General features: G+C 36.6%; 1 protein-coding gene across 24 annotated transcripts in view; it reads left to right on the top strand.

The window, feature by feature from the left end:
- Positions 1-15,214, top strand: part of PPHLN1 (periphilin 1) — a 144,260-nt gene that overhangs the window by 64,787 nt on the left and 64,259 nt on the right. For 20 of the 24 annotated variants that reach the window (XR_003147415.3, XR_007406527.1, XM_049102754.1 and 17 more), the window contains 2 exons: positions 2,860-2,916; positions 5,354-5,433. Coding sequence is in view for 22 of the 24 variants with exons in the window: in XM_049102754.1 (XP_048958711.1) it covers positions 2,860-2,916; positions 5,354-5,433 (137 nt within the window). In the remaining 2 variants the exon portion in view is untranslated. The remainder of the gene's footprint in view (positions 1-2,859; positions 2,917-5,353; positions 5,434-15,214) is intronic. The other 4 variants (XM_025477302.3, XM_025477308.3, XM_035707497.1 and 1 more) reach the window with 1 other exon arrangement.

The raw sequence follows: 15,214 nt of genomic DNA, 5'->3' as shown, positions 1-15,214 counted from the left end.
AATGTCTTACCTGTGCTGTGAAGTTTGTTTACTGATCAGATTTTCATTCAAAAATATTTTTCTTCCTGTATGTTAGGCACTGTACTAAAAATGGAAAGTTTGCAAGACACAGTCCCTAACTTATTCATCTCTAATGATGATTTTTAATATTTTTTCTATTAGCATCCTTTGTTCTTACACGAGTTATCAATAATTAATAACATTTCATAGGCTTGGATTAATCTACTTTTCATCATTACTTTCATCAGGAAAACAAGAATTTTCAGGAAGAAGGCATATTTCTGAAATCTTATTTTATTCAGAGTCATCAAATATTGTTGATATTCCTATCAGCTCTTCTATTCAAAGAGTCACCAAATATTGTTAAATTCTTACAGTACTTCTGAATGTTCATTGGAATATTAAGTTGCTTTTCCTGCTTTGATTTCACCTCTATGGGAAGAATTATTTTACTAATTATGGAACTAGTGTTCCTCTTCATCATCTTCCTCCCCATTTATTCTTTTACCCACTAGTACATTGACTTGGATTTCAATTTTTGTACTGCCACCTTCAGAATTTTCCTTTCCTGGTTTCTTTCTTTCATCCAGATTTGGAGTTCATTTTCTTTAGCACATTGCAGCAAAGATGTTGAGCCCTTTTGTCCTGCTCTTAAGCAGGGAGTGTTAGTGTCAGCTTAGAAAGAATGCATGTGAGGTGAATTTGAAGTAATGGCTAAGTAGCTAAGGAATAGCATCCTGTCAGTTAAAAATATAAAGGTATGAGGAAAGAAGTGGATTTAAGAGACATTTGTATTCATAGTGTTGGCTGGAGCCATGTAAGAATAGCAAGTGAAGTTAAAAACAAGAAACACATTCACATTTAGGAAACAGTAATCAACAAGGAAGAAAGAGAAAGGTGTAGTTAGGAACATGTAGGAGGACAAAGAACTACAAAGTCATGAAAGCCCAATGGTAAAATGTTAAGCTTTATTAAATTTTTTTAAAGTAATCTATGCCCAAAGTGAGTTGTGACCCCAAGATTAAGAGTTGTATGCTCTACAGACTAAGCCAACCAGGGTCTCCTTTATTTTTAAATCATTAAAATGCTATAATAGAGGACAAGAAGAAAAACCTTTAGTTTTAATATAAACTCTGAGATGAAGAGCTTAAGCACAGTAAGGTCATTTCCATTATCTCTTGTTAGAAAATGAAAACCCCCTAGAACTTAGTGGGCAAATATAAACAATTATGAATCTGCAATTTGACCTGGGTTCAGCTGGGTGGTTTTACTGGTCTGTTGGGATATTAATTAAATAGCCCAGACCTGTTTTTTTAATAGATAGGGGGAATCTGTAGTTAAATGTGGTAATTCCTGCAGTGTCCATGAAATTTGGTATTGAAATCAATAAACACAACACCAGTGGTGTGTTGGTAAACTGCCTCTTTAGGGGAACAGCATGTGATTTGTGGCATGAGTGATTTGCCGTGGAGTGAATACTGCCGTAATGACTGACCTCAGGTTACTGATGTGGAGTCACTGAACTTGCAGTTTGGAAGAGATACGGACACGCTACTCTTGTCAATAGTTTGAGCCCTCCCCAGACTCCAGACACTCTTGGAAAATATCAGTGTTCTCATCTCTCGATCTATAAAGAATGGGAGACAAGTTACAAAATAAACACGTAATAAAACAAGATCAAGTAGATGGGTGAAGAATTTTTTGTAAAAGAAACATGAAAATAAAAGTAGGAATAAATGCCAGTGTGAAAGCTCGGAACAGTTGCTGAGATCAATAAGGATTTGGCTAAGAAATGTTCAGTAATAGATAAAAATAAATCAGATCCTCAGGAGGAACAAAAATTTTCCTGATAACACAGAGACCAGTGACCAAGGGGACAAGGATATTGCATCTTGAATGGCATTCTTGCAGAAGTAGCCTGGTAATATTTGCATATTTCTTGAAATACATTTCTTTCTAATTCAGGGAGCCAAAACAATTCTCAGGGGGAAAAATAAAGTAAAATTGGCCACTTGGGATCTAAAATAGAAGAATTTGAAGTGTTAAAGAGTTTATCTTATTAGAAAGATATCTATTAGTATATTTAGACTACTTAAGTTAATTACACCTGCATCACTAAGAGTTTGCAGGTAAGGAAGCTAACAAAATATTTACAAGATTCTAAATAAGAGACAGGGATTCTAGCAAGACCATAGCTGTGGATTTGCTATGAAGAAAATCCATGTGTGGGAGAGTGTATAAAAAGAACTAGCAAGATTTAGTAATGGGCTACTTTTGTGAGCAAGTCAGAAAGACTCCTTGCAGATAGCTACTGTAAGCCTAGGGAACGGATATGATATACTGTGAAAATTTTTCCAATATTCTTGGTGATTTCTAGTGGTGATTCACTGTTCTCTCTTGATTGTGTGTGTGTGTGTGTGTGTGTGTGTGAGAGAGAGAGAGAGAGAGAGAGAGAGATTCTTGAGCCAATCCTTTGCCTACTTCATGGAGATTAGAGTAGATGCTTAAAGTGATGAATAAGACCTGATCCTTATCTTCAACTTTTGGTGTCTTATCATATGATCCTTTTCTCATTCCTTTCTGCTCATGCTATTCATGGTTAGCCTAATCTTAACATTTCATTGTTGTCAGACCCAATTAGCTTCTAATCTTAAAGACAGAAATTTTCTCATGTTCTGTTACTTCTCAGTGGCAGTTGCTCAGGCATCCCAATTTGAAGGCAGGGTAGAAAAGAGTTTAGGGTCACCAGCAAATGCTCAGAAGTTTCTGTTCTCATCACTTCTGCTTCTGGGTTCTTCTCTTGTCACTCCTGGGCACAGAGGTGCTGCTGTTAATTCCTCCTTGCCCACCTTTCCCTAGAGTCCATCCGTGCTGGTACCTCCTACAAACGGCAGAATGAAGGAAATCCAGAAAGAGGTGAGTTTTGAGCTAGCTTTTGATTTGGGATTGTGAAGGGGTGGGGGACTTGAATTGATAGAAGTTACAGAAATGGGAAAAGTGTATAACTGCTCCATTAGTCTTTAATTGGAACCAGAGTTTAATTGTAGTAGATACAAGGAGTAGGATTTGGAGGGTAAATGTGAGTTGGTTGTCTGGTCCGGAATAGCCACCTCAAAGGAGATTGAGATTCGTAGAACAAACAAATCATTGACAGATAAGACCTGACAACAGTAGGATCAGGGATTTCTTTTTACCCTTTCTGTGCTCTTTATGCTGCCATCTGTAGCATCCTTTTTCTTTATCCTTTGCTTCTTGCCTATCCCTGCCCTTCATGCAACAGGTATATATGAATATATGTGGATATATGACATACCACCTGCTCTACCCTTCAGTATTTCTTTGCTTCTGCGCACTGAGAAATCTGCTTAAATTAGCCCCTGGCAGCTGAAATCAGGAAAGATCCTAAGACTACACTTGATACTATATTTGACATACCTATAGTGCTGATGTGTTTGTAAGATTTTGCTAAGTAAGAGATTAACAGCTGCTTGTTCTGTGTCTAGTCGCTATGTGTCAGAATTGAGCCTATAATTATGCCTTTAATTAGCATAGTTTGCTGTGCTGATTGGTTGAGCTCCTCACCTTCTTTCAAGGAATTGCTTATCTGAATAGAATGGAGAAGTTACTGTGTCCTAAGGGTAGAAGAACAATTTATCTTTTCACCTAATTTCTGAGTACTTCTGTGTTTCTTAAAGGACTTGAACTAGGTAGACCCTGGGTATTTAGAAATAAGGTATGATACTTGCACCTCTAGGAGCTTTTGGTGCAGTGGAGTAGACTGACGCTGTCACAGTATAATGTGGAATTTGCCATGTGTAATGGAAATACAGTAGGAGTGACTACATAACATAAACCGTGTTCTTAGTCATTTGGGGATGTAGTGACGGTTGGTATCTTACTTTTGATTTTTAAGGGCTATAAGAAAAACTTTTAATGTGTGAAAAACCTTTTAATGTCACAAGTTAAAAGATTCTAGGGTTATGTCTTTTGTGAGACTGTTGGAGTTTCAGAGGTAGAATTCTGTGCCTAGAGCAGGAGTTCTCAACCTTGGTACTATTGACATTTGAGGTGGGATAATTCCTTGTGGGAGACTGCCCTGTGCATTTGTAGGGTATTTTAGCAGCATTCCTAGCCTCTGCTTAGGATGTGCCAATGGCACTCTCCCACTTGGGGCAATGAAAAAATATCTTCACACATTGCCAGATGTTCCTGGAGAGGTGAGGGGAGTGTCTGCCGAAAGACTTTGCAGGTCTGCAGGACATTGGAAAGAGCTGTTATTCACTCTGCCCTATGTGCTCAGAAGCCTTGAGCCTCTAGGCTCCTACTTAGCAATCTTGACCAGATCAGGAAGAGTTTAAGAGGCTTTTTGACTGAAGCTGGCTTTGCCTCAGTTACAAGGTTGTTTTGTCTCTGCTTTTGCCCTTGACTGCTTTCTTGGCCATAACTCACTGGCTAGCTTGACCAGTTTGTGTAAATCCAAACTTGGTGCCACCTTCTCCTTTTCTCTGTGATTATAATTTTGTCAGCTATTTTTAAGCAATTAAGAGCAGAGGATTTATGTTATATTTGACACAGATAATTAAATGAAATGTTTTCCTATCAGTAACAGCTTACAGTTATTTTTATGATTATATTTAAAACAATTTTCTGTGTTGTTGAACTGACTAATGTTTAAATCTATTTTTCCGGCTTAAGTTTATATAAAAACAGTGATATACTAGAGCACTACGTTAATGTCTGTAGTGACTGAAGATAAAGGTTAGTGACTGTTTCACACAGATTTATTTTTAAACATTTAAGAAATATTTGGGTATTCATACCAGGCATTGGGTTAGCACTCTAAATTATAGTTTACTAGTTTTATTTTTATTTTTTAAACTAAATATTTCCGGAATATCTGCTAGATTTTCTATATGGCCCTCACTTTGAGCTATCGTATCATTAGCTAGGTCTTTTTTGTGGCATTTATATAATAACTGGCTTTGAATTTTTATTGTGACATATTAAAAGTTAGATTTTAGGAACTTGGAGGAGGAAGCATTTATGATTTTAATCTTTTCCCGTTCTTGAGATCTTAGTGGTTCTGTGTTTGCTAACTGTCATGAATATGGCCTAGATTACCATATATGATGTCCATTGGTTCTAGGTTATTTGAAATTTTTTATGGTACCCTGCCTCTGAGAAAGAGAGAGAGGTAGATTTAGATATTAATGGATTTAATTTAATAATGTAATGAAGACTTCAGTACTAAAATTTAAGTGTAAGACACCCCCTCCTCATTTATTTGATTACAAAATCATTCTAATTAAAAACAAATGAGATACAAAACTGCATTTTCTATTTTGTTGTATAGGTAAGGAGAGACCTGTTCAATCTTTGAAAACATCAAGAGACACTTCACCCTCAAGTTCTTCAGCAGTACCTTCATCAAAGGTTTGTTACATCTTTAAAATCAATTTAAAGAGGAATCATAAAGTAAATGAGATGGACTGTGTGGTACAGCTGCTGTTATTCTTTACCGTCAAACCTTGAGGATAATTTGCTACATTTAAAACTTAAGTCATGTGGTGCCTGGGTGACTTAGTTGGTGAAGTGTCCAACTCTTTGTTTTGGCTCAGGTCATGATCTCTTGAGTTGTGGGATTGAGCCCCAAGTAGGGGGGCAGGGTCTGTGCTCAGTGGGAAGTCTACTTGAAGATTTGCTCCCTCTCCCCCTCCCCCTACTCATGCTTGTGTTCTTTCTCTGTCTCTCTCAGATAAATAAATAAATCTTTGAAAAAAAAACTGGGGGAAAAGTTGAAGATGGCAGAGGAATAAGAGACCCGAGTTTTGCCTATTTCCAGGAATTGAGCTAGATAGCTATTAGATTATTCTGAACACCTGTAAACTCAACTGGAGTTCTAAGAAAAGAATAGCTTTTAGAAAAGCAACCACTTTCCCAGGTGCAGAGAAGTGAATCCGAGGCTATATATGGGAAGATAGACTGTGGAGGGAGGGAGTCTCCTTAAGCTGCCACCAGAAAGTGATATAGCAGCTAAGTGCAAAATCAGAACTTCTAGAAGTCTGTTCCAGTGCTGCCTGAAAGGCACTCAGGTGGTGAAACTGGGGCGTAATCCTAGTTGGAACAGTGTGGTCTCAGGATCCTCAGGGTCACAAGAAGATTGGGGTTGTCTGAGGACTCCCAGTCAGTCAGGAAAGCCAGCTTGCAATCAGGGAGCCCAGGAGTGGGCTCTAAGTGCGGGATTGCCATAAACCTCAAACAGGGCACAGTTGGTGCAACTGTTCTCTGAGCAGAGGCCCCACAGATGACAGAACCATTGAGACTCCCCTTCCTTCCCTGGGAAGAATGGTGGGGGAGCACACTGCAGGAATCTGCAGGGTTTGGGGAATTGAAATAGGGTTGCATGCCTGAGATGGAAATGCTCCGTCATAGGCTGGGTGAGCAGTGTGGACAGAGACCAGGGAGATAGGAGGGATTGACATTTTTCCCCTGAGGGTGCCTGGCCCCCTGGAATGGGTGGTGCTGTTCAGCCTGGGGCAAAGACACCTGATAATCAGGACAACAGGTCCCTCCCCGAGAAGATCAACAAGAGCATAGGCTAAGACCAAGTTTACTGATCACACAGAAGTGTAAAACTCCAGTGCTAAGGGAAAATAGCATACAGAATTCATGTTTTTTTCACCACAATTCTTTAGTCTTTCAATTTTAATTTTGTTTTTCTTTTTTCAACCAATTTTTTATTTTATCTATATATGTATATAGACAAAAACATATATACATATACATATATATGTTATATATGTGGTTCTTCACAATTTTGGAATGTAGTTTCTTCTGTAATTTTTTCTAACAGACCAAAATACACCCAGGCTCTAGTGTATGGCTCTGTTCTCTTCACCTGTTTATATTCCTTATTTTTTTTGTCTTTTAATTTTCATTTTTACAGTTACATTCTATTCTTTCATTGTATTTAATTTTATTTTTGTATATACATAAATTTTTCTTTCTTTACAATTTTGGGATACAGTTTCTTCTAACAAACAGACCAAAATACATCCAGGATCTAGTATATTGCTCTGTTCTCTTCACCTGATTATATTCCTTCTGCCTCTTTAAAAAAAATTTTTTTTTGTTTCAGTTCAGGTGTCTTCTGAACTGTTTACTATATATTTCTCTGGGGTGGATTTTGCCATTTTAGTGTATTATTCTCTCGTTTATGTATTCTTTTCTGAACAGAATGACAAGACAAAAAAAAACTCCCCTTATAAAAAGAGAACATGAGGCAGTACTGACTTCTAGGTACCTAATCAGTATAGACATAAATGAGATATCAGAACTAAAGTTCAGAATAACAATTATAAAGATACTACCTGGGCTTGGAAAGAGCATAGAAGGCACTAGGGAATCTCTTTCTGAAGAAACAAAAGACCTGAAGTTGAATTAAGTAGAAATCAAAAAGGCTATTAATGCTGTAATAAAAAATGAAGGCTCTAACTGCTAGGATAAAGGAGGCAAAAGAGAGACTTAGTGATATAGAAGACAAAATGTTGGAGAATAAGGAAGCTGAGAGAAAGAAAGATAAACAGCTACTGGATCACCAGGAGAGAATTTGAGAGATAAGTGATACTATACAGCAAAACATAATTGGTATCCCAGAAGAAGATGAAAGGCAGGGCACAAAAGGTATATTAGAACAAATTATAGCTGAGAACTTCCTAATCTGGGGTAGGAACCAGGCATTCAATTCCAGGAGGCCCAGAGAACTCCCCCATCAAAATCAGTAAAAATAGGTCAACATTTTGACATATAATAGTGAAACTTGCAAATCTCAAAGAGAAAATCCTAAAAGCAGCTTGGAGCAAGAGGTCCATTACCTATAAGAGTAGAAACATTAGATTGGCAGCAGACTTATCCACAGAGACCTGGAAGGCCAGAAAGGACTGACATAATATGTTCAGAGTGCTAAGTGAGAAAAACATGCAGCCGAGAATACTTTATCCAACAAGACTGTCATTAAAAATAGAAGCAATTATAAAAAGCTTCCAAAACAAACAGAAACTAAAAATAACAGACCAGAAAGGAAGAGAAGCAATATGTAGAAACAGTGAACTTACAGGTAATACAGTGGCACTAAATTCATATCTTTCAGAAGTTACTCTGAATGTAAATAGGCTAAATGCCCCAATCAAAAGACACAGGGTATCAGATTGGATTAAAAAGCAAGACCCATGAATATGCTATCTGCAAGAGACTCATTTTAGACCTAAAGACACCTCCAGTTCATAAATGAGGGGGTGGAAAACCATTTATCATGCTAATGGACATCAAAAGAAAATTGGGGTAATAATCCTTATATCAGACAAATTAGATTTTAAATCAAAGACTATAACAAGAGATGAAGAAGTACACTATGTCATATTTAGATCTTATTGTTGGATAGTCTCCTTAGCATTCTCAATATTTATTCCAACATGGAAGCGGCCAATTATATAAACACATTAATGACAAAATTGAAGAAACACATTGAAAATAATACAATAATAATAGAGGACTTAACACCTCACTCACTGCAATGGAGAGATCGTCTAAGTAGATCAACAGGGAAACAAGGGCTTTGCATGATACACTGGACCAGATGGACTTCACAGATATATTCAGAGCATTCCATCCTAAAGCAGCAGAATACACATTCTTCTTGAGTGCACGTGGAACATTCTCTAGAATAGATCATATATGGGATCACAAATCAGGTCTCAACTGGTACCAAAAGAGTTAGGATCATTCCCTGCATATATTCAGACCACAATGCTTTGAAACTTTAACTCAATCACAAAAGGAAATTTGGAAAGAACTCAAATACACAGAGGCTAAAGAGCATCCTACTGAAGAATTAATGTGCCAACTAGGAAATTAAAGGAAAATTTAAAAAATTCATGGAAACAAATGAAAGTGAAAACACAACTGTTCAAAACCTTTGGGATACAGCAAAAGTGGTCCTAAAAAGGAAATATACTATAATAAACACCTACCTCAAGAAGCAAGATGTCTCAGGACGTCTGGGTAGCTCAGTGGTTGAATGTCTGCCTTTGGCTTAGGGCATGATTCCAGAGTCCTGGGATTGAGTCCCACATCAGGTTCCCCACCGAGAGCCTGCTTCTCCCTCTGCCTGTGTCTCTGCCTCTCTCATGAATAAATAAATAAAGTCTTAAAAAAAAAAAAAAAGAAGCAAGAAGCCTCAAATATACAACCTAACCTGACACCTAAAGGAGCTGGAAAAGGAACAGCCAATAACGTCTATGCCAGCAGAAGAAGGGAAATAATAAAGATTAGAGCAGAAGTAAACGATACAGAAACAAACAAAAACAGTAGAGCAGATCAATGAAACTAAGAGCTGGTTCTTGGAAAGAATTGATGAAACTGATAAACCCCTAGCCAGACTTAACAAAAAGAAAAGGGAAAGGAGCCAAATAAATAAAACCATAAATGAGAGGAGAAATCACAAGCAATTATAAGGACGTATTATGAGTAACTATATGCTAACAAATTAGGCAATCTGGAAGAAATGGATGCATTCCTAGAGATGTATAAATTACCAAAACTGTAACAGGAAGTAATAGAAAACCTGAACAGACCTATAACCAGCAAGGAAATTGAAGCAGTTATCAAAAATCTCCCAATAAAGAAGAGTCCAGGGCCAGATGGCTTCCCAGGAAAATTCTACCAAACATTTAAAGAAGAATTAATACCTATTCTATTGAAGCCATTTCAAAAAATAGAAAAAGAAGGAAAACTTCCAAACTTGTTCAAGATGCCAGCATTACTTTGACAAAGACTCCACCAAAAAGAAATAAAGACAAAGACTCCACCAAAAAGAAATATAAGACAGTATCTCTTACGAACATGCATGGCAAAATTTTTACCAAGATACTAGCCAATAGAATCCAACAGTACATTAAAAGGATTGTTCACTATGGCCACGTGGGATTTATTTCTGGACTGCAAAAGTGGTTCAACATCTGCAAATCAATCAATGTGATACGATACATTAATAAAAGATAGGATATGAACCATATGATACTCTCAGTGGATACAGAAAAAGCACCTGACAAGGTACATCATTCTTTCTTGATTAAAACTTCACAATGTAGGGATAGAGGGAACATATCTCAATATCATAAAAGCCATATATGGAAAGCCCACAGTGAGTATCATCCTCAGTGGGGAAAATTACTGAGAGCTTATGTCTAAGGTCAGGAACACAGTGGGGATGTCCACTATCACCACTGGGCTGTTCAACATAGTATTAGAAGTCCTAGCCTTAGCAATTAGATAACAAAAATAAAAGGCATCCAAATCAGCAAGGAAGAAGTCAGACACTCACTCTTCACAGATGACATGATACTCTATGGGGAAAACCCAAACCACTGCACCCCAAAATTGCTGGAACTCATATAGGAATTCAGCAACAATGTGGCAAGATACAAAAATCAATGCACAGAAATCAGTTTGCATTCCTATACATTCACAATGAGACAGAAGAAAGAGAAATTAAAGAGTTGACCCCATTTACAATTGAGCCCCAAACCATAAGATACCTAGGAATAAATCTAACTAAAGAGGCAAATGATCTGTACTCAGAAAACTGTAGAACGCTCATGAAAGAAATTGAGGAAGACACAAAGAAATGGAAAAAGCATCCCATGCTCCTCGGTTGAAGAACAAATATTATTAAAATATCTATGCTACCTAGAGCAGTCTATACATTCAGTGTAATCCCTATCAAAATACCATCAAATTTTTTCACAGAGCTGGAACAAATCCTAAAATTTGTATGGAACAAGAAAAGTCCCCAAATAGCCAAAGGAATGTTGAAAAAGAAAACCAAAGCTGGTGGCATCATAATCCCGGACTTCAAGCTCTATTACAAAGCTATAATCATCAAGGCAGTATGATACTGGCACAAACACAGACATATGGATCAGTGGAACAGAGTAGAACCCAGAAATGGACCCTCAACTCTGTAGTTGACTAATCTTTGACAAATCAGGAAAGAATATCCAATGGAAAAAAGACTGGATAGCCAAATACAGAAGAATGAAACTGGACCATTCTCTTATACCATACACAAAAATAAACTCAAAAAGTTGACAGACCTAAATGTGAGACAAGAGTCCATCAAAATCTTAGAGGAGATCCCAGGCAGCAGCCTCTTTGACCTTGGCTACAGTGACTTCTTGGTAGACATGTCTCCAAAGGCAAGGGAAACAAAGGCAAAAATGAACCATTGGGACTTCATGAAGATAAAAAGCTTTTGCACAGCAAAGGAAACAGTTGACAAAACCAAAGACAACTGACAGAATGGGAGGAGATATTTGCAAATGTCTTATCAGATAAACAGCTAGTATCCAAAAACTATAAAGAACTTATAAACTCAACACCCAAAGAAAAAATAATCCAATCAAGAAATGGGCATAAAACATAAACAGACATTTCTCCAAAGAAGGCATATAAATAGCCAACAGACACATGAAAAAAAAATACTCTATCACTCAGCATTAGGGAAATAAAAATCAAAACCAGAATGAGATGCCACCTCACACCAGTCAGAATGGTGAAAATTAACAAGTCAGGAAACGACAGATGTTGGGGTGGATGTGGAGGAAGGGGAACCCTCTTACTCTGTTGGTGGGAATGCAAACTGGTGCAGCCACTCTTGAAAACAGTATGGAGGTTCCTCCGAAAGTTGAAAATAGAGCTACTCTATGACCCAGCAGTTGAACTACTGGATATTTACCCCAAAGATAGAAATGTAGTGATCCAAGGGGCACATGCACCCCAATTTTTTAGCAGCAATATCTGCAATAGCCAAAATATGGAAATATGGAGAAAGCCCAGATGTCCATAGACAGATGAATGAATAAAGAAGATTTGGGGTGTGTGTGTGTCTGTGTGTACATACACATGCATGCATATATACATACAATGGAATATTACTCAGCCATCAAAAAGAATGAAATCTTGCCAATTGCAATGATGTAGATGGAAATAGAGGGTATTATGCTAAGCGAAATAAGTCAATCAGAGAAAAACAATGATATGATCTCCCTTATGTGGAATTAAAGAAACAAAATAGAAGATCATAAAGGAAGAGGGAAAAATTAAAGACAAAAACAGAGAGGGGGGACAAACCATAAGAGACTCCTAATCATGGTAAACAAACTGAGAATTTCTGGAGGGAGGGGCAGTAGGGGAATGGGGTAACTGCATGATGAATGTAAAGGAGGACACATGATGTGGTGAGAACTGGATATTATATAGGACTGATGAATCACTAAATTCTACATCTGAAACTAATATATGTTAATTGACTTTAAAAAATAAAGATGGTAGTAAAAAAAACATACAATTAACCCTTGAATAACATAGGGGTTTGGTGTACTTACCTCCCATGCAGTCAAAAATTCATATGTAAATTTTTACTCCCCCTAACGTAAGTACTGAGTGGCTTAGTCAAGTCCTGCGTCCGGTCCCAGCTCAGTGGGGAAAATGCTTCTTCCTTTCCCACTGCTCCTCCCCCTGCTCCTGCTGTCTCTCACTCTCTCTCAAATAAATAAATAAGTACCTAACCTTTTTAAAAACCATAAGAAAGAAAAATACATTTATAGTAATGAACTGTAAAAAATCCGCATGTAAGTGTACCCATACAGTTGAAACCTGTTATTTGAGGGTCAAGTAGACATATAGAAGGAAAAATAAAATTAAAAAAAAAAACAAAAACTTGAATCTTAAGTAACCACAACTTGAAGGTAGCTACCAGAAAAATGAGCGGTTTGCTCATATAATTTTTTCCATAGGTTATGCTAAAATTGGTACTTAACTGCAGGCACTGCTCATCTTGACCATACCAAAGTGGGAATAATGAATATTCATATGGGACATATTTGATAGAGTGTGCTTTTATTTTGGGAGGGGTGGGTACTGTCATAGCGACTTAATATTTATTATGTAACTACCTCATTCTAGTTACTATATTAAGTATTTTTTTCTTACTCATTCAGAAATCCAATATGTAAGTATCTCCATTTTATAGAAAAGACTTAGAACTTAGAAGTTAAATAATTTTCTCATATTATTTCACTGGTAAATTCTTCCAAATATTTAAAAAGTACTAATCCAAAGCTTCTTAAATTCTTCTAAAAAAAAAAAAAAAAACAAAAAAAACAGAAAAGGGAATACTTCCAGGCTCATTTTGAGGTCAGCATTACCAGACACGAGCACTACAAGAAAAGAAAATTATATGGCAATACCTCTGATAAATATAGATGTGGAAATCTTCAATAAAATATTAGCAAACCAAATTCAACAGCACATTAAAAGGATCACACACCATAATCACTTGAGATTTATGCCAGGGATGCAAGGATTGTTCAGTACCTACAGATCAGTTGGTATAATATATCGTATTCACAAAATGAAGGATAAAATATATGATTTTCTCTATAGGTGCAAAAAAAAAGTATTTGACAGAGTTTAATATCCATTCATGATAAAAAAAAAATAAAAAACTCCAAACAAACTGGGTATAGAGGGAATATACCTCAGCATAATAAAGGGCTGATATGACACGCCCAGCACTAACATAATACTTAGTGATAAAAAGCTGAAAGCTTTTCCTGTAAAATCAAGAACAGACAACTGGTCCACTCTTGTCACTTTTAACCAACATTGTACTGGAAGTCCTAGCAAGAACAGTTAGGCAAGACAAATAAATGAAAAGCATCCAAATTGGGAAGGGAGAAGTAAGACTTTTTTTTGCTGGTGACATTGTATTATATATAGAAAACCCTAAAGAGTCCACCAAAAAGCTGTTAGAACTAATACATAAATTCAATAAAGTTATGGGATACAAAATCAATATGCAAAGGTCAGTTGTGTTTCTATACAGTAATTACTATCAAAAAGAGAAGTTAAGAAAACTGTTTGATTTACAGTAGCATCAAAAAGAAAATACTTGAAATAAATATAGCCAAGGAGACAAAACATCTTTACACTTAAAACATTAATGAAAAAGGTTGAAGAAGAAAGAAGACAAATAAATGGAAGGTTTTTCTATGCTCATAGATTGGAAGAATTGTTAAATATCCATACTGCCCAAGGCAATCCGCAGATTCAGTGCAATTCTTATCCCAAAAACCAATGGCGTTTTTCACAGAACTAGAACAAATAATCCTAAAATGGGTATAGAATCATAATAGACCCCAAATTGCCAAAGCAATCTTTTTTTTTTTTTCCAAAGCAATCTTAAGAACAAAGCTGGAGGCATCATGCTTCCTGATTTCAAACTATATAGTTATTAAAACAATATGGTATTGGCATAAAAACAGACACATAGATCAATGGAACAAAATAGAAATCTCAGAAATAAACCTATGCATATATGGCCAATTAATTTATAATACAGGAGCCAAGAATATACAGTGGGGAAAGGGCAGTCTTTTCAATAAATAGCGTTGGGAAAACTGGGTAGCTACATACAACATAATGAAACTGGACCCCTATTTTATGCCATATATGAAAATCAATTCCAAGTGGATTAAAGACTTGAAGGTAAGAACTAAAACCATAGAACACCTAGAAGAAAACATAGGTGGTCAGTTCTCTGACATCAGTCTTGGCAATGAGTTTTGGATTCAGCAGCAAAAACAGAAATAAGTGGAATCACTCAAACTAAAAAGCTTCTGCACAGCAAAGGAAGCCATCAACAAAACAAAAAAGCAACCCTAAGGAATGGTAAAAAATATTTGCGAATCTGATAAGAGGTTAATATCTAAAATATATAAAGAACTTATGCAACTCGGTACCAAAAAAATCAGTCCAATTAAAAATTGAACAATAGAACCAAATAGACATTTTTTTTCAAAGAAGACATATGACTAACAGGTATACAAAAAGATACTCAGCATCACTAATTATCTGGGAAATGGAAATCAAAACTACAGTGAGATATCTCAACGCCTGTTAGAATGGCTGTCATCAAAAAGATGAGATCAAGTGTTAGGGTGTGGAGGAGAGGAAACCCTGGGCACTGTTGGTAGAAATGTAAGTTGGTGCAGCCACTATGGAAAACAGTATGGGGGTCCCTCAAGAAAATGAAAATAAGACTCATGATCCAAAAATCCCACATTGGAGTATACATCCCAAGGTAATGAAAAGA

Source organism: Canis lupus, chromosome 27 (assembly GCF_003254725.2).
Source record: "Canis lupus dingo isolate Sandy chromosome 27, ASM325472v2, whole genome shotgun sequence".
Classification (NCBI taxonomy): domain Eukaryota; kingdom Metazoa; phylum Chordata; class Mammalia; order Carnivora; family Canidae; genus Canis; species Canis lupus.
Note: the sequence above shows the minus strand (reverse complement) of the source record. Positions and strands in the feature narration are given on the sequence as shown.